This window comes from Drosophila bipectinata, chromosome 2L (genome assembly GCF_030179905.1).
Source record: "Drosophila bipectinata strain 14024-0381.07 chromosome 2L, DbipHiC1v2, whole genome shotgun sequence".
Lineage (NCBI taxonomy): Eukaryota > Metazoa > Arthropoda > Insecta > Diptera > Drosophilidae > Drosophila > Drosophila bipectinata.
In genome coordinates, this window is record NC_091736.1 from 23,435,960 (window position 1) to 23,455,563 (window position 19,604).

Here is a 19,604-nt window from a genome sequence, read left to right on the forward strand (position 1 = left end):
AAAATACTCCAAAAACACAACCAACACGACCAGGACGACACCGAAGCCATGGAAACGGACAACATGAACCCCACCAGAATAACAACCTCATACGGATCTCAACTCACAAAGGACCTTAAACTAAAAATTTTCCCTAAAGATAAGTCAAACCCTCTGTGTACTAACTTCAAACCACCTAAATCAAAAGCCAAATCCTCTAACAAAAACAAACATTCCACTTACAGCGACACCGAATAGGTTTAAAAGCCACAGATCTCCACAGGTTCAACCCTAGAACTTTTTACACTACCAGTATGTCACTAATTTTAATTCAATGGAACATTCAAGGATATACAAATAACTATAATAATCTCCTTATCCTGATTAAAAAATACTCTCCGCATATCATTACACTTCAAGAAACTCACATACAATATACTAACAATATACCAACTCCAATAAATTACACTCTACTAACAAACATAGCCACCAATAGATTTGGCGGCGTAGCGCTATTAGTCCACAAGTCAATCCCATATTCTATAGTAAACATTCCAAACGACCTTGAATCTCTAGCAATACACATTAAATCCAAGAAGAACATGCACATAAAGACAACATACATTGCCCCAAACAGAACTGTCACAAACAAAATGCTTGAAGACACTTTGTATAATAACCAAACACCATCACTAATTCTAGGAGACTTTAACGGATGGCACCCTGCCTGGGGTTCCCCGAAAGCTAACTCTCGAGGAAAAACAATACAACAATTTATTGACAACACACAGCTAACCTTACTAAATGACAAATCCCCCACACATTTCACAACACACAACACATACACGCATATCGACCTTTCACTTTGCTCAGCAACACTAGCCCCACACGCCAAGTGGGAAATACTTAATGATCTCCATGGCAGCGACCATTTTCCGATAGTTATCTCTTTATTCCCTCCAAACACTATAAACAAATTCTCAAAACCATTTTTTATATTAAAAAAAGCAAACTGGGAGCAATACGAGACTCTCACACACAAAAATAACGAAATTTTCCCCACTTCACCAAACGTCAACAAAGAAGCCGCACAAATTAACAAAATTATATTACATAGCGCAAACATTTCCATCCCACAAACCTCAGTAAATACAAAGCCCTACAAGGTTCCCTGGTGGAACAAAAAACTGCCACAGCTAAAAAAAGAAAAACAATTAGCTTGGAAAGCACTTAATCGCAACATAAACCTTACAAATATTATAAACTACAGACGCTTAAACGCCAAGTACAAGTTCGAAATCAAAAAAAGTAAAATCGAAGCTTCCAGATCCTTTACATCCACCATACAACCAGAAACCCCTTCATCTAAAATATGGAGCAACATAAGACGCTTCTGCGGTCTTAACCCAAGCAAACAAATCCACGCCATACATGATCCCAAAAACATCACTACAACAACAGATACTCTCGAAATAGCCAACTCCTTCTCGCAACACTTCTCAGAGCTCTCAAGCGACCTAAACTTCTCAGACGAATTCCGAAATAACAAATATAAAATCAACACAACCAATTATACACCGACCTCAACAGCCAAACCCATAAGTCACCTTGAATTAATTGCAGCACTACAAACACTTAAAGGATCCACTCCAGGATTAAACAGAATTTCGTACGAAATGATACGCAACAGCTCCCTTACCACTAAAAACAGAATTAAAAACCTCTTTAATCAAATTTTCGACAGCCACATACCTCAAGCCTACAAAATAAGCTTAATCATACCAATACTTAAACCAAAAACCGACAAAACAAACATTTCCTCGTACAGACCCATTTTCCTCAATTGCTGTTTAGCAAAAACACTGGACAAAATCATAGCAAAAAGACTTTGGTGGTTTGTGACCCACAACAAACTTTTAAATACAAACCAATTCGGCTTCAAAAAAGGCAAATCGACTTCGGATAGTCTCCTATACGTAGACCATCTCATAACGAAGTCGAAAAGGCACACCTCCCTCGTCACTCTTGACTTTTCAAGAGCCTTTGATCGAGTAGGTGTGCACACTATAATTGATCAACTCCAGGAATGGAAAACAGGCCCTAAATTAATCAAAAATGTTATGCTCAAACGTAAAATAATAGTCAGAGTCGGTCCGCACTTGTCGAATTCACTCCCATTATCCAACGGTATCCCACAAGGATCACCTATATCGGTAATCCTATTTCTCATCGCATACAATAAACTCTCAAACGTAATATCTCTACACAAAGAAATTAAATTTAACGCTTACGCCGACGACTTTTTCCTTATTATAAACTTCAGAAACAACAAACACCTTAATTTTAACCTAGACAACCTTTTACACGACATAAGCAGCTGGTGCTCATATTCAGGGGCATCTCTATCCTTAGCTAAATGCCAACACCTCCATATATGCCAAAAACAAAATTGCACTAGCACCATAAGCTGTAGCAATACACCAATAAAACAAGTAACAGCACTCAAAATCTTAGGGATAACCATAAATAGTAAATACAAATGGGACCCACACATAAAATCACTTCTTCCATCACTACATCAAAAATTGAATATTATAAAATGCCTTTCCAATCTCAAATTCAATTGCAACACTCAAACACTACTCCACGTCGCGAAAGCAACAGTCATAGCAAAAATCGAATATGGCCTGTTTCTATACGGACAGGCTCCGAAAAGCGTGCTTAACAAATTAAAAACCCCCTTTAACACCACAATCCGTCAAGCCCTTGGCGCCTACCGAACTACACCCATAAATAACTTGCTATACGAAGCCAACATCCTCCCATTAGAACAAAAACGAGACCTTCAAACAGCCAAACTCACAAAAAACCTTATATTTTCCAAAGATACACCAATACACAAACTTGTCAAACAAAGAAAATCAAAAAAGAATACATCAACCATAGACCGCACAATAAACCTCTGTCAAGCACTAAACCTACCCTACGAACCAGTTAAACTACACAAATACCAGCCACCTTGGGATCTCCCAAACCTCATAGACACAACATTTAGAGCGCACAAGAAACAAACCACAACACCAGATACATACATGAAACTATACGAACATACCAAAGACAGCCATAAAACACACAAATTCATATTTACGGATGGATCAAAAATGAACTCCACTATATCATATGCTATCACAACAGATACTCATATTATTAAATATGGTATCCATATCTCCGGACAGATTTTAAATATAACTATTGATTGATTGATAATAAAAAAAAAATTAAATATGGTATCCTACCCCCCCATTCATCAGTACTCTCCGCAGAAATAATAGCCATATTAGTAGCGATCGACCAAGTCAAATGCACAAGGGGAAAGTTCATGATCTGCTCTGACTCTCTCTCTCAGCAATTGACGCCATAAGAAACACAAATAACAACAATTTTTACCCCAACAAAATTAGATCACTCCTTACAAAACTAGCCCCAAAAATTAAAATACTGTGGATCCCTGGTCATATAGGCATAGCAGGCAATGAGCTAGCCGACCAAACAGCAAAATCGACATGCAAAAAGATTCTGAGATAATCGTGTTTAAAGTTTCAAGTTTGTTCAAGTTTTATATGCAGATAGTGTGCTATAAATAGCTACAGCTTCGGTTCTAATGCTCCGATCGTTATGAATTTTTGTGAGAATATTCCCAATAGAATATACTTAAAGAATATGCAATAAAAAAAAAATCGATTTTTTCATGTATCACAACTGTATATAACCCCTTAACGAACTAACACTGATAATTTAGAAAAAATCTTCATTTTCTTAAAAACTTCAAACCTATACCACAAAATTTAATAACACCCAAAACGTACATAAACAAAATTTACCAACTAAGTAGCCTAATTACAACGAACAATATGTAAATAAAATAATAGACTTAAATAGCAGTAACCTTAAAATCCGAAGGCCTCGCTGCCAGCGCTTTACCAACTAAGTTAGTCTAGTTTTGCAAACTTCTCTATCTTTAATAATAAATAAATAAATAAACTCAGGAGATGATCCTGATCAAGAATATACATACTTTATAGGGTCGGAGATGTCTCCTTCACTGCGTTGCACACTTTTGGACAAAATTAAAATATCCTCTGCAAGGGTATAATAAGAGAAAATGAGAGATGGTGGGTGTGGGTTCGAGGCCTTGCCCGTAAGCGAACATTATAGTGCGAATTACAAAGAAATTGGGGCTCTAGGCCCCGAGCTTGGAAGTAGCAATTTGATTCAATTGCTCCGCCTGATTGAAGCTACCGCAGTAAGATTATCGCGAGGAAATGTACCGCATTTGTACTCTTCTACGCCCTTCGGGCTCCGCTAGCTTTATGCTCACGTGTTTGGGAACACGCCGTAAAAAATTAGGGCTTGGGCGATCCTTGAGAAAAAGGTTAATTTCGGCCCTCTATCCGCTGAATTCGCCTACCCCTTTCCTCCTTGCTCTTTCGCTCGTGCTATGCGACACCTGCTCCGCAATGGTCCCCGGGCCAGTTCTCTTTACCTTTGCCACACTTTTATTCCCTATTTTATTTGTCGAATACTTTTTTCTCCACCTCTTTAAATCCATCTGCTTTGCGGCCTTTTTCCACACTAGTTGGATCATACCCGATCCACCCTGTGGTTGGGCTGCCAACTCCTGACGCTTTTTCCCGATATTGATATATGTATTGTCGATATTGTTGGCCGTTACCACTTAGTTTTCATGTCCGCCTGCCTCTGTAACAGAGTTTAGCTTCGGATTTCGCAAATGTCATTCGCATCATTAATGGTCAGTCCTAATACGATTCGAAAAAAAACAACTTCATTGTTCTAACTTTTAAAAATGGAATGTTGGCCATCTAAGGGGTCGTCTGAATCATAATGCAGTGGTGCCCACACTAATACGATCACATGTTAGACTTGCCTTTGTGTTCGAATATGTAGAATTCTCCCGGAAGCACACTAAAATGCACAGTCGTTTTACAGCAGTGGTCGGCAAAGCCCTATCCCGAGGGCATACGAAATTTCTCTGCCCGAGCTCTGCCACACACACACAGTATAAATGTGTGAAACGTCATGCTCACAGCCTTCTTTTTGCTATTCGTTACTAATACTAATGCGTTACAATCAAATCCATTTTTTGGGGTGCCGACCACTGTTTTACAGTGCACTATGGGCGATTAATTGATTTTGGCGGAGCTTATGGGCTTATTTTTTTTTTTTAAGGGTTACCAATATTTTAGTTTGATTTCGGATTTTTTTTAGTCAATTTAACCACACCTTTATTTTCCGCCACTTGTACAAAAATTTCAATTTTTATTATAAAACAAAGCATAAAAATAGGAAAAATAATATTTTACCATGTTTTAACAATATTCCAAACTTAAGGGATTCTTTTGGATTTTTCCGAAAATTAAGCAAACTTTGAGAATGGATTGTGGGAAAATGAAAAAACATACGAACTTATGCTTTTGAACTTTTGATTCGTTGTTGATTAACGAGTAAAAAAAATATTCAATATTCAGGAAATTCAAAATGGCGGCTTCAAAATGGCGGATCTCGTAGACCTCTATTTTTCTGCTTTGTGGAGTGTAGGGCCGCTGCACAGTGGTCCGGCTTGTATGAAGAGAGCGGCCAAAAATACTTCTAGTTGAGGTAGGGACTGGAAACTTGGCACAAAATATTTATATTCTTATTCTAAAATAATATGTTAAAATCAGCCAGATCGGGCAACTATATCATATAGCTGCCATATAACTGATTGATCGAAAATGCTATAACTTGGGTGTTTTTACAGTAAGAGAGTTCAATTTTTGTAAGAATGCTATATTTATATATATACAAAATAACACGACCTACCAAATTTCATAAGGATCAGCCGACTATATCTTATAGCTGCCATATAACTGATTGATCGGAAATGATATAACTTCGGTGTTTTTAAAGCTAGAGAATTCTGATTTGGTACGAATGCTATTTTTGGCAAAATAATACAACATGCCAAATTTCATAAGGATCAGCCGACTATATCCTATAGCTGCCATATAACTGAAAAAACGGAAATTGCCCAACTTTCATGTTAAGATGGTGTTAGTATTTTTACTAGTATTTTTACTTTACTTTTACTAGTATTTTACGATATTAGACACATAGGCAAATTTTGGCAAAAAATTTTTGCACATTTGTTACCCTTAGAGACCGACAAACACATGGGTATATAAACGAATTGTAGAATTTTGTGGGATCACTACTAAAACTTCAGCTAAACATGAAAAATACGTTCAAAATATAGGAAAAAACATGTATTAGTTCATAGTAATATAATAATAACAATAATTATTATTAATATATCAAATTATATCTCATTTTATAGAAAATACCTTCAACTTTAAAATCCATTACAAATAATTTGAATTTGAACACGTAAATAATGATCTGACCACTTCAAAGTGCGGTATAGTTGTGAAATATTCGTGATGCGCGCAGCCGCGCTTTACAAATGAGCATCTTCAAATCATTTTTTAGAAAATCCAGTTAGATTTTTAGACAAATCTGGTTTGTCATGAAGAAGCTTGGACATTTTAGAGGCGATTTGTTTACTTTTCGATTATTTTTGTCGTTATCAATTTTTTTATTTTTGGCCTATGGGAGCAACCACTGTGCGCTGGTAGTGAACTTAAATTAAAAATGTATATAATTTATTTAAATTGATGGAATTTCCTATGCCTTATACCTAACGACAATTAATTTTGGTAAAAATAAACCAATTTCATGGACGTTTAAAAAAACATGACATTTTTTCTCTTTTTTTTTACCTTGATCTCGTTTAAAAATTATAAATAAACAATTTTTTATGCCAATTTTAGGTATAAGGCATACAAAAAAGTATGTACTTTTAAAAATTTTTTGAATGAAGGAAATCGGATCAATAGAACGAGCCCTGTGCGCGACAAGAGGTTTGAAAACATGGTTCCGAGAAAAACGCGTTTAATGTTTTTAGAAACTTTGCCTTTACATAGCTTTCTTGTTATCATGGGTATGTTTGAAACGCTCTAGCTCAAGAAATACGCGTCGTATCGAAATCCCTTGGCACGTATATTCTACACATATGTAACTTTCATTTTATTAAAAAAAAAAAAAAAATATTTTTTCAAAAAAAATCCAAAAGAACCTCCCCTTAAAAAAACAAAAAGTTAATAATCTTCATCATTCAAAACAAAAGAATTCTCATGTTTGTCATCGCTTTCGTTGTCTGATTCGGTGTCTTTATCATTAAAAAAAAATGGTATGAACTCAGATCTCATGTTGGATTCTCTAAACTTCTATTGGAAGCGGTTTCTTTTTCAAATTTTGCAGCCTCTTATTTATATAGTAGCTTGATATTAATGGATCAGATGAGTCCAAAATGAGTCTATGAGATGAGTCTATTCAAAAAAAACGTCAGCCACATTACTTAATCTAGAATTTTTTCTAGATTAGGCAACTAGGCAACTTCTGGTGTCATTTGCCTTCGTAGTCACCTTCGAGTCACCACCTAGTCTTCGATGCTTCGAGCAGTATCCTCCACATCAATTTTTATTTCCATACATTTTGCAAACCCTTCTGTGTGAATTGACTTGAATCGCTCAAGATTTCGATTGTATTTGCGCAAGTATCGTTTTATATAATATTCAAAATTGCTCACTATTGCCTTAATTTGCTGTATGTTTGATTTGTTCAAATTATCTTCATTTATTTCTTCCATTATGTACGCTGTGACAGCATCAGCATTGCGATTGTTGTTGTTCCAAATATCAACAGGCGTGTTGTTGTTAAACGTAAAGGAAACTTCAAGTGAATTTTTTTTTAAAGGAACAAAAAGGAGCAAAAGACATGATTACTACAATAAACTAGACACATTCGTTAGTAACTTGCCATTTTTAGTTGCATGTTTTGATATGCACTTTTCAAGAAATACTCCACGGAACACAATTAAAATTGTTATATTTTTACTAAAAATGCAATCAACAATAACACCGGACATTAAAAACACCACGAACATTTATACACATTTAACGTAAATAAAAGATTCTAAATACCTTGAGATTTGCTATCCATATTACACTTATTAATTTAAGGGGACCCCCCCCCATTCTCGGTTTCAAAAAATCGTGTTATTTAAATCGTATTATATATATATATATATAATATATTAACATATAAAAAGGAAGAAAACCATTACAAAAATTTTTTTATTTTTATTTTGTTCGAACTAATAACTATTCAAGAATGTTCCCTGAAAATTTCATGTGAAAATCTCAAAAACTCTTGAAGATATAGCCGATTTATGGTGGTAGCCTCAGGTGACGGCGAGAGCCGTCTCAAAACTTTAAACGCGCTTTTCTCGAAACAATGTTTTTACGACTGGCGCATGAGGTTACTGAAAAACTATTAATCCAATCGGTTCCAAATTTTAACACGTTATTCTATACATATATAGCTCTGGTATGAACTAGGATAAATCAAATCGGTGAAGATCTTCTTTACTTTTCAGCTTGATTTGTGGCTAAAATAATTAAAATAATTTTTAAAGGTCCGCCATTTTGTTAATTTTTGAGCAATGTTAATAATCCTAGTTCATACGAGAACCAAACATGAACTCTTTCCAATCCCGTTTTTGGTTTCAGATGTTCTAGTGAGAGGAAATCACATGCGCCGCCAAAAAGAAGGGCTTTTCTTTGATAACAAAAAACAACAACAACAAAATAAAAAAAAAAAAATTTTTGTAATGGTTTTCTTCCTTTTTATATGTTAATATATGTATGCACAGTTACAACCCTAAAAAATAATTAATGTTCATTTGCCAGCCCCTTGAAAATCGTCAAAATTTAAAATCGAGAATGGGGGGGGGGGTCCCCTTAAACGAAACCAACAATAATTTAAGCACTTTCAACAGGATGAAATTTTTCGTGCCAATTTATATAATTGCGAGCTTCAACAGATTAGCTAATTTTGAAGGGCTGCCACAAAAAGAGTTGCCAACCGATAAAAAAAAAATTGTTTTTCAGCTAAAAAAAAACTTTTCCCTAATATTTCACCATTAATTTTATGACTTTATGCCGCCCATTATGAAAAATCGCCCATAGTGCAGTGTTAAAAGTGTCGATGTGCAGTCAGAGGCCGGCCAGAGAAATTTTCCAACCCCATAGGATAAGGTTTTGGGTACCATTGGTTTATACTGTGTGTGTGTGCGGCAGAATTCGGGAAGAGAAATTTGCTATGCCCCTGGAATAGGGCCCTCACGACCATTGCATTGAGAAGCAATTAAGCAGTGTCCTAGTGCTTGTCGGCTATTGCATTCTCAAAATAACTACCCATGGAAAATAAAGAAAAAACAGCGACAAGGAGTTTATGTACACATACAAAAGAAAAGCCCGGGCTAGTAAAGGCAGGATGCACATGCGCAAATCTCGAAGAGAGAAAGAAGAAAATATAGAATCCCGCTTCTCCCACACAAGACCATAAATTTTTAGATCATCCTTACGTATGCAGTATCACTAACCATACAGCATATAGACTACCCATGAACCCAGACCACCAACGAAATGGACGCAAAAATTTCTTGCGACAGACTCCAGAGCGAGATTTTACTCTCTTTCTTACGCTCATCGTTCGTTCATCTTACGCTCATCGTTCGTTCATCTTACGCTCATGATCTCATTGAATACTTTCTGTTTTTCAGTCTCTGAAAGGAGCGCGACGTAGAATGTTGGTCTGCGCTTCGATTGATCTTTGTATGTATGCGTGTCACACATTCACATACATGTGTGCGTGGGATTTCGGTTCGAAGCCAGCGCACACAAATTTTGATTTTTCTAACTTTTCATGCTTGCTACCCTGAGAAAATTCGGGTATTCATTATTGGGTTAAATGACGAAAGAAATTATATTATTTTTTATATTATATTTTTTAATATTTCAGCATACATTTTAAATTTATTTCGGAATAACATTAAGAGTTAGTAGTAAAAAGTTGTTATACCATATATATATATATATTTTTACAAATCATTAAAAATCAATATACAGGGTGACAATAAATAACCCGGACAAACTTTGAAGCAATCTATTATAAATGTGTTATGATGCATCCCTTAAGGGTTTATATACAGTTGTGATATATGAAAAATATGAAAATGTGATATATGAAAAATTTTTTTATTGCATATTCTTTAAGTATATTCTATTGGGAATACTCTCACAAAAATTCAAAACGATCGGAGCATTAGAACCGAAGCTGTAGCTATTTATAGCGCACTATCTGCATATAAAACTTGAACAAACTTGAAACTTTAAACGCGATTATCTCAGAATCTTATTTTTGGGAAATTACCTTTGCGGTGGACACGATTACTAAAAAACTACTAATCCGATCAACGCCAAATTTTGACCACTTATTTATTATGATATTAGCTAGTCCGTGAACGAGGGATTTTCAATTTGTGAAAACTCCTTTTTTAAAGCACAAAAAACGAAAATCCTATACCTTGAAAAAGTACATTTGTTGTTAAAAACGTCGCATTTTTTTTTTAATCAAAATTTTTAAAAATCCCTCGTTCACGGACTAGATCAGGGGTGCTCACCCCATTGCTCTTGCTGCTCATTTGTTTTTGCAAATGCTCATGCCTACCGAGTGGTGTGAGTCTGCTCACGCCATAAGATTCGTTGCTCACGCCATAAGCATCGTTGGTCCCATCATAAGCAAAGGGCAGTTACAATAACAATTTTTCGTGTTTTCCCTATTCTCCTCAATCGTACTAATCCGAATGAATTTTGTTGTTGGAGTGCCGAAAACTTTTCACTGCAAGAAATTCATTCTTGTTTTTGTTTCTGCCAAAATGGTCGACCTGTAGCGATGAATTTGTTCTTCGCAGAACATTTTTTTTAACTAAGAACTGCAAGGGTAAATCAACTTCGGCTCCGCCCGAAGTTAGCTTTCCTTTCTTGTTTTATGAAAAAATTTAATTAAGTACCCAGAAACATGTACTAAACAACGTTGGTAAAACATTTTTCATAAATATTTTCTATGGTGTCAAAAAAAAAATCTATAAATTCCATATTTTTGCGCGGTAAAACTGTATATAACCCCTTAAATAAATGCATTTATCGATAGCTTGTACTTTTCTGAAACAAATATTTTTACATTTGTGTGATTCTCATCAATTTGATATTTGTTTCGGGATGTCTAACAATCGTTGTGCAATTTTAAAACTGTTTCAACAAGGAAATCGCTAATGCGACATTGTTCGTTTGCTTGGAATACCAAATCAAACGGTCTCTGACGCTATCCGGCGATTTAATGAGCTTGGACATGAAGTCGACCGTCCCAGACGAGGCAGACAATGCACCGCTAACACTTTTAGAATTCGCAAGATCGTGAAAAAAGGATCACTCGGAATTGCATAGTCTCGGTCACAAAAATAGCCCGTGAAATCGGAGAGAATCGAGAAAGTGTTCGGTTGATTGCAAAAAATTAACTTAATCTCAAGCCCTACAAGCTCCTAAAAGTGCATCTTCTTACGGATGACAATAAGCGCGTGAGACTCCAAAGATGCCGTCAGCTAAAGCGTCGGGCCGCAAGTAAAAAATGGGAGCGTATTCTCTTCACGGACGAGAAGGTATTCACCATCCAACAGGCGCACAATCACCAAAATGACAGAAGCTGGTCGGCTGAAGCTCCAGGTACCTCTGCAATAATCGAGCGCCATTAATGTGAGCAGTCTTTAATGGTTTGGGGAGAAATATGCGCCACCGGTAAAACACCCCTTGTTTTCATCGATCAAGGGGTCAAAATCAATCAGGAAGTGTACCACCGGGACATTTTGGAAACTGTTGTGCTTCCTTGGGCCCAGCAGCACTTCGGTGATACGGAGTGGACGTTTCAACAGGATTCAGCCCATAGAGCCAAATTGAGTCAGGACTGGTGCAAAGCCAATTTTCCGCACTTTATCACATCCATTGAATGGCACCCTTACTCGCCAGATCTTAATCCGATGGAGTCCAGGGCATGTGTTAAACGCCACATAAGTTTGGAGGCGCTGAAGCAATCATTGCTCCGAGAATGGGATCGATTATCGGAAGAAGACGTGCGGCCCATTGCGCTAAATTTCCAGAAACGTTTAGGGCTCTGCATCGCAGCCCAAGGAAGCCACTTTGAAACCGGCTGAATATGTGTTAACACAACACCTATTTAAAAGTTGTGTATCTGAATTTTTTCTCAAATACAGTTCCTTAAAAAGTTATGATCAAAAATGTTTGTGCGAGTTCTTTATTGTCACCCTGTACTGAGATAGGAACAGGGTATATTTCAGTCGGAGTCACTAAAAACGCCGATTGCTTTTAAGTTTTTCTTGTTTTATTGTAAGGCTTGTGCATGAATACTCTAACGATGGAATAATTTTTTGGGGAGTGTGAAACACGAAAGCAGCTTATTGACCTTTTTGTTACCTTTTTTTTACGCACTTGTTATGCATTTGGTTTTTTGTGATATTTTTTGTGAGATTTCCTTTAATTTTTTGGTTCTTTAAAACAGTTGCCGCTAGAATTTGTTACCAAACCGCATCAAATGCATCGATGTTTTTTAAATTTTCGAAAACATCGATGATTCTTTTATATTATCAATGTTTTTGTAATGTCAATTTCAAGAGGAAAACCTAAGGAAAAGTACCTTTCTGCGTGTCAGAAAGGGCCTTAAGCAAAGCTGGGCAAATCATTTCTGACCGCAGGACTCGCCTGAAACCCGATATTGTTGATAAACTTATGTTTATGTTGTTTTGGCAGCAAGTAACATAAGTAACAACTTATGTTACTTATGTTTTGGCAGCTATAAGATATAGTCGCCCGATCGTTATGAAATTTAGCATGTATTATTTTGCCAAGAATAGCTCTCATTTAAAATTCATATTCTGAACTCTCCAACTCTAAATACACCGAAGTTATACCATTTCCGATCAATCAGTAAAATGGCAGCTATAGGATATAGTCGGCCGATCCCCGGCGTTCCGACTTATATACTGCGTGCAAAGGAAAGAAGGGTGTGTGCAAAGTTTCAAGAGTTTCGGGTTTTCCTGTATGACGCTATAACTCCAGAAAGCACGAACCGATTATACGGTTTTGCATTCGTTGGAACGGTCTCAGGTTGCGCAAGGTTTAACATACTATACTATAAACCAGTGGTCGGCACCCCAATACATTGATATGATTTAAACGCATTAGTGTTAGTAACGAATAGCAGAAAGTAGGCTGTGAGCATGATGTTTCACACATTAATACTGTGTGTGTGGCAGAACTCGGGCAGAGAAATTTCCTATGCCCTCGGGATAGGGCCGTGCCGACCACTGCTATAAACCAATATTTTATTGGTAAAACACGTAAAACATTGTTTGACAGCTACTCATTGTTCTCTGCTGATTTCATGTGACCAAACAAAAAAATAGTCGGCCCGAAAATTTATGACGAGCCAGGACAAATTAAAATTAATTTCTGCGGTCAAGACGAAGCCCATAATATGGGATTTGACCCACAAGGGGCATTTTAATGCCATAAAATGGCATTGAAATGATTTGTAATTGATTTGGATTTTGATTTTGACCCAGTTTTCTATTTCTTAATCAGCTCCTTAGCGGCGAAATACATAAACAAAACACCAACATCTAATCGTTTTGAATTCATTTTTGCTTATTTGTTTTTTGTTTACAAACAACAGCTGTTCAGTATTACCTTATTTCTTCATTGTTTTGGTCACACTACCTTGGCAGCCGAATAAAGTGCAAAATCGCTATCAGAATTTCAACAGCGGATTTTCGTCAACTCAATACTATGCTTAACGTGAAAACATTATCGCTAACCACAAATATGAGAGTGGAACTTCAAAATAATCAAAGTGCTGCACAATTTTCAAAACGATTGTTAGCTGTTGGAAATGGAAAAGTCCCAGTTGATGCCCGATCTGGATTAATTACTCTTACCAACGACTTTTGCCGATTTGTACACTCTCAATTAGCTCTTGAATCCGAATCCGAATAATCTTCAATTTGACTTCAAACGATTGCAATTTTCAGTTCCCCTTGCGTTCGCAATAACAATTAACTAGTCACAAGGCCAATTGTTTAGTGTTTGCGGCATAAATTTAGAAAATCATTGTTTTTCACATGGATGACGTTGACGTTAGACGTTGCATGCTCACGAGTTGGAAAACCATCTGCTTTGTTCGTATTAACGTCAGACCAAAAAACAAAAAATGTGGTTTACTAAAAGAGCTTCAATAAAATGGAACAGTGACTGAGCATACGAAGATCGTTGGCGTCTGACGTCTCTCATCATCTTGTATCGGAAACCCACGCATTTTCAAATATAAAACAAAAAAAAATGTTGTATCGTTCTTTTAATAAAAAAACGAAATGTTACATAAAAGACAGAGGCAAACAGGTGGCAAACTATATTTATATAGTATTAACTATATTTATAGTTATATATTTATATAGTATTGCGGGGGGGAAGGGGCGTGGCAAAAATTTAAAGCAAACGTGACTGCTTGGGCAATATAGGAGTCTTCATGCCAAATCCTATCTTTTATAGTCGCTAAGATCTACGCGTTAATACGGACAGACGGACGGACAAGGCTATATTGACTCGGCTGTGGATACTGTTCAATAATATATAGGTATAATTCATGGTGTTGGAGATGATTCCTTCTCTGTTTTACATACATACATTTACACGACTACAATATACCCTTGAACATTGCAGATTCGTTTCCACAGATTAATACGAAAATGAACTTTTTTTTATTTTGTATAATACGGTTATCTTTACGCGTTGCTTAGCCTAAAAAGTAGTTCACACACACACCCCCCAAACATACCTATTATTCTCGTTTCTCTTTATAGTATTTTTGGTGGGTATAAATAGATATTAGAGTCTACGATATTAGCTGTGGACATCACAGTACAAAATCAATATACCAATTACTTTACCTAAAACTCACGTTTTGTTTTTTAATATCTCCTTTTTATAACCATTGGCACGTGGTTTGCATACAAAATTTGGTTTTCTACATATGGAATTATTTGAGACCCAAAAAATTGCTTTGACTACATAATATACATATACATTATGGTTATGCTGTAACTATATATCAAAGTTAAAACCATATCAAAGTTAAGGGGTTATATTATATACAGTTGTACCGCGCAAAAATATGGATTATTATCGATTTTTTTTTGACACCATAGAAAATATTTATGAAAAATGTTTTACCGACGTTGTTTAGTACATGTTTCTGGGTACTTAAATTTTTTCATAAAAAAATATTACATAACAAAAATGCTATAGCCGAATTCCCGGATCGTCTTTTTTCGATGGTGTCTTGCGGTGGACATGATTTCTCGAAAACGGTTCATCCGAAATCCAAAATTCAAAAAAGTTTAGTTAGTATATTGTATTGTCTAGTCCGTGAACGAGGGATTTTTAAAAATTTTGATTAAACAAAAAATGGCGACGTTTTTAACAAAAAATGTACTTTTTCAAGGTATAAGATTTTCGATTTTTATGCTTTAAAAAAGGAGTTTTCAAAAAAATTGAAAATCCCCCGTTCACGGATTAGCTAATATCATAATAAATAAGTGGTCAAAATTTGGTGTTGATCGGATTAGTAGTTTTTTAGTAATCGTGTCCACCGCAAAGGTAATTTCCCAAAAATAAGATTCTGAGATAATCGCGTTTAAAGTTTCAAGTTTGTTCAAGTTTTATATGCAGATAGTGCGCTATAAATAGCTACAGCTTCGGTTCTAATGCTCCGATCGTTTTGAATTTTTGTGAGAGTATTCCCAAAAGAATATACTTAAAGAATATGATCGAAAAAGAAAAAATCGATTTTTTCATATATTACAACTGTATATAACCCCTTAATTAAAGCTAATTTTCACCTGCAAGTCAAAATCTAAAACATTAAAGTTTATACCATTTTTTTTGGTTGATTTGTTTTTGGATCAATTTTTGGGTCTATCTATTCCAAGAATATATCCGAGAAAAGTGTTGTGAGGTGTTGGACGTCCGTCGTCGGCAACTTGCGGTCTATGGCCTATGCCACTTTGCCTCATGTACACTTTGAAAAATTACATTCATGCTAACATAAAAATATTTTACTATGGTATAGTATAATATCGTCGCCATACCATAAAAGTAGCGTAGATAAGTTAGAAGTATGTACAATGGCAAAAAATAGAATTATACTTTCAGCTTTACCGAGAAAGAAAAATCTTTAAAGGGAAGGTCATTTTTTCATTAAATGGAAAAGAGATACATTTTTTAACAAACTACATAAATAATTTCATACCCAGTGCACGCAGTGATGCGTTCAGTGCAGAAACTCAGCTCTGCTAAAGACCTCACCTCCTGAACTGACATAATCGATTAAAACAGGCAGCAAAAATGGAGAGCTGGCTGGAAGCCACTGTGATTTTCAAAGGCATCGAATATCAAAGGACCTCTGGAGACCACCCCTCCGACTATCGGGTTGAAACTTGGCACAGACTTATAGTCCTTATAGTCCGTTTGGTGTTTTTAAAGTTATATAAATACCTCATATGAATGAGTTATATAAATTCTATTGCCCATTTTTAGTTTTTTTTTTGAAGGTAGAAGATTTGAATTTTTTTTTTAATTTTGTATTCTTTTATGTACATTTTGTATTGTTATTTTGTTAAATAATAAATAATAAAATTCTCAATTCTCTTTATTAAAAGTTAAAAAATAAAAATTCTAAAATTCAATTCTCAAAAGGGTCAGCCAGCCAATATCTCATATTTGCAATATATTTCTGATTCTAACTACAAGGGTGAATCAACTTCGGGACCTCCCCAATTACTTACAGCTGCGAATTACAAAAAATTTTAAGTTTTTGCTAATTAAAAAAGGTTAATCAAAACTTGGCGATCATCAAATAAAAACTTACTTGGCGTCGAAACGTATGCCTTTCTTTTTCTAGAAATCGATCAATTTCTTTGGACTTGTAGCGTTGCTCCTGTTCTTCGGGAGTACTTCGCAGCCGCACTAAACAAGTAAGGAAGTTTCCGCAACACCGAAGACAAATGAAACGTGAGGTCTGTAATCGACTACCTTGGTGCCGTAATTGTTCTGCTCCACTCGACATAAAGCCGTTCTCATCATTTGACATTATTAATAATTCCTCTCTTGGTATATTGTGCTGTTCCATCAGATGAGTTAGAGTTCCAGTGCGCATGTCATTGTTAACATTTTCAGTTATTCCCTCATTTGCACCTCCATGTGTTAACATGGGCAAGGTAATGCTAGACATTGTAAACGACGTGCGCAGTTCTTCACACACGCCGAAGCTTTGGAGTGACACAAAATTTAGCCACACAAAATATAATAGCAGAAAATCCGTTTTGTATGTTTTTCGCGATGTTTTTTTGTTTAATTGTTAAAAATTTTCTTTAAGTATAGGTATTAAAGTTGGAAATTTGTCAGTGATGCCGACATCTCCTAAACCGATCTTAATCAGATTGAATGTTTCTTTTGCCTCTTTTCGCATCGCCTCTACTCAATATAAAAATTAAGACAACTGTTACAAAGTTGAATAAATTAAAAAATATATTGTCTTCTAAGGCGAGAATATCAACATATTTATTTATTTTGGTGAGCGCAAATTTGCCATATATTGGAAAATATTTAATAAATTATTTATTGGTCTAAGTATATACAGCCGAAACATCGATAGTTCATTAACAAAAATTACTATATGCGATAACAAATAGTTTATACTTAGCTTGGTGCTATTGGCGCCAAAATAGCGTCGATGTGAAATGGTCGAAAATGGAACCCAAGAACAGTATTTTTTTATATTTAAAGCAGCGGTCGGCAGGACCCATTCCATATGCGACCGTATATGAAAATTGTTGAGGAGTTTTTGTACATATTTGATTTCGATGACGTAGAGATATTGGGTATTTTTCATACAACTTTTTTATGCGCTTTATTTTATTGGAGTTTTTCAGGGATATTTGTGAAAAAAACTTCCCAGAAAATTCCTTGAGGAGATTTTTAGATACTCCTTTTTTTAGGAGACAACTGCAACGAAACGCACAGATTCAGAGGTAACAGAAGAAAAATTGACCAACAAAGGCCACAAGTTAATCGAGCATTTACATTAGGGCCATTTCTTCGACTAGCATTCCAGTACGAACCTGATGTTAAATATTCTGCTCTACCAAAAGTGATTATTGGTACTTTATGAGTACTTTTCCAACTTTTTACTTAAAATACTTTTTAGTAAACATGCACTCAAATTTAAAAATGAGCCAGTTGGGAGATGTTGCTCATCAGGAAAAGTACAACTACTCGAAATTGAAACACCGCCAGAAACATTGCGTTTTTTACTTCTCGGTACAGATCCTGTTCCTTGAAGTCAATTTGAACATTCAATTCATGCTTCCATATTACATCGTTTTAACTCAACACAGATATGAATCTTGAACAACAGTACGATACTGTAGAAATTTTTTTTTTTGTAATAGCAGGATAACATTTATTTAAAACTGTCCTTTAGGGACAACCATTAAATGTTATCACATAAACTTCACTTATAGATAATTTTACATATTAATATGGTAGAAATAAATTAGTAAGGGTAAGAGTAAGAGTAGTAAGGGGAGGTCCAGCGGGTGTGTCTTTTTTAGTCTTCTGGGCTGCTCGCTGTTGTCCAGCAGGGAGCTGGCCAACAGGTTCGGGTGATTATGAAGCCTCTGCATGTAACGTGCGCTGCTTTTTTAGATCTCGTCCTTGACCTAAGAAAAATTGAGAACCTCGGAGATGGTGCGATTGTCATGATAGACGTGGGCCCCAGTGGCGATTTGAAGGGCTCTATCGAACGTTTCGAACGTTTGTAAGTTCGGACTTGCTGGCAGTGCTCCAGTGCTGTATGCCGTACGTCCAGATTGGGCGTATTATTGCCTTGTAGATGAGAAGTTTTGTGGAAGTTCTCAGCTTCGATCTCCTACCCATGAGCCAGTAGAATGATCGAAGTCTTTGATCAGCCTGTTTCCTCTTCTTAATCAGATGGGGCCTCCAGGTGAGCCTCCTGTCTAGGGTGAATCCACGGTAATAGGGATTGTCTTCCTGTGGGATTGGGGAGCCGTTGAGGTTAACTGGAGGGCAGTTTCCTTTGCAGAGAGAAAATGTGGTGGCAGTGGACTGTAGAAATGACAGGCATTGTTAGTCGCAATGTTCCACTACTTCTTGACGACCAAAAAATTATTTACGACCGCATTATGCTCGCAGATGCGGCAAGACGAGGAGGATTTTTTTTTTCATGCACCAGGTGGAATTGGAAAAAAATTTCTTATTTCGCTACTTCTTGCCGATACGATTCTTGGTTAAGATACGATCAAAAATGGCATTGCATTGGCCATTGGATAGGACATTGAGGTATATAAAGAACAATGATTAACTATTTGGCGGCTCTTTGGTACTCCTTTCAGATTATTTCATTAATATTAATAATTAATTAATATTATAATTTCATAAATAATTTGCGTTAATCCACGT

General features: G+C 35.9%; 1 protein-coding gene across 1 annotated transcript in view; it reads right to left on the reverse strand.

Moving 5' to 3' along the window:
* Positions 1-17,797, reverse strand: part of cta (Guanine nucleotide-binding protein subunit alpha cta) — a 31,681-nt gene extending 13,884 nt beyond the window's left edge. The window contains exon 1 of the mRNA XM_043213684.2: positions 16,993-17,797. Within this exon, the coding sequence (XP_043069619.1) occupies positions 16,993-17,355 (363 nt within the window). The 5' untranslated portion in view covers positions 17,356-17,797. The remainder of the gene's footprint in view (positions 1-16,992) is intronic.
* Between the last annotated feature and the right edge of the window lie 1,807 nt (positions 17,798-19,604).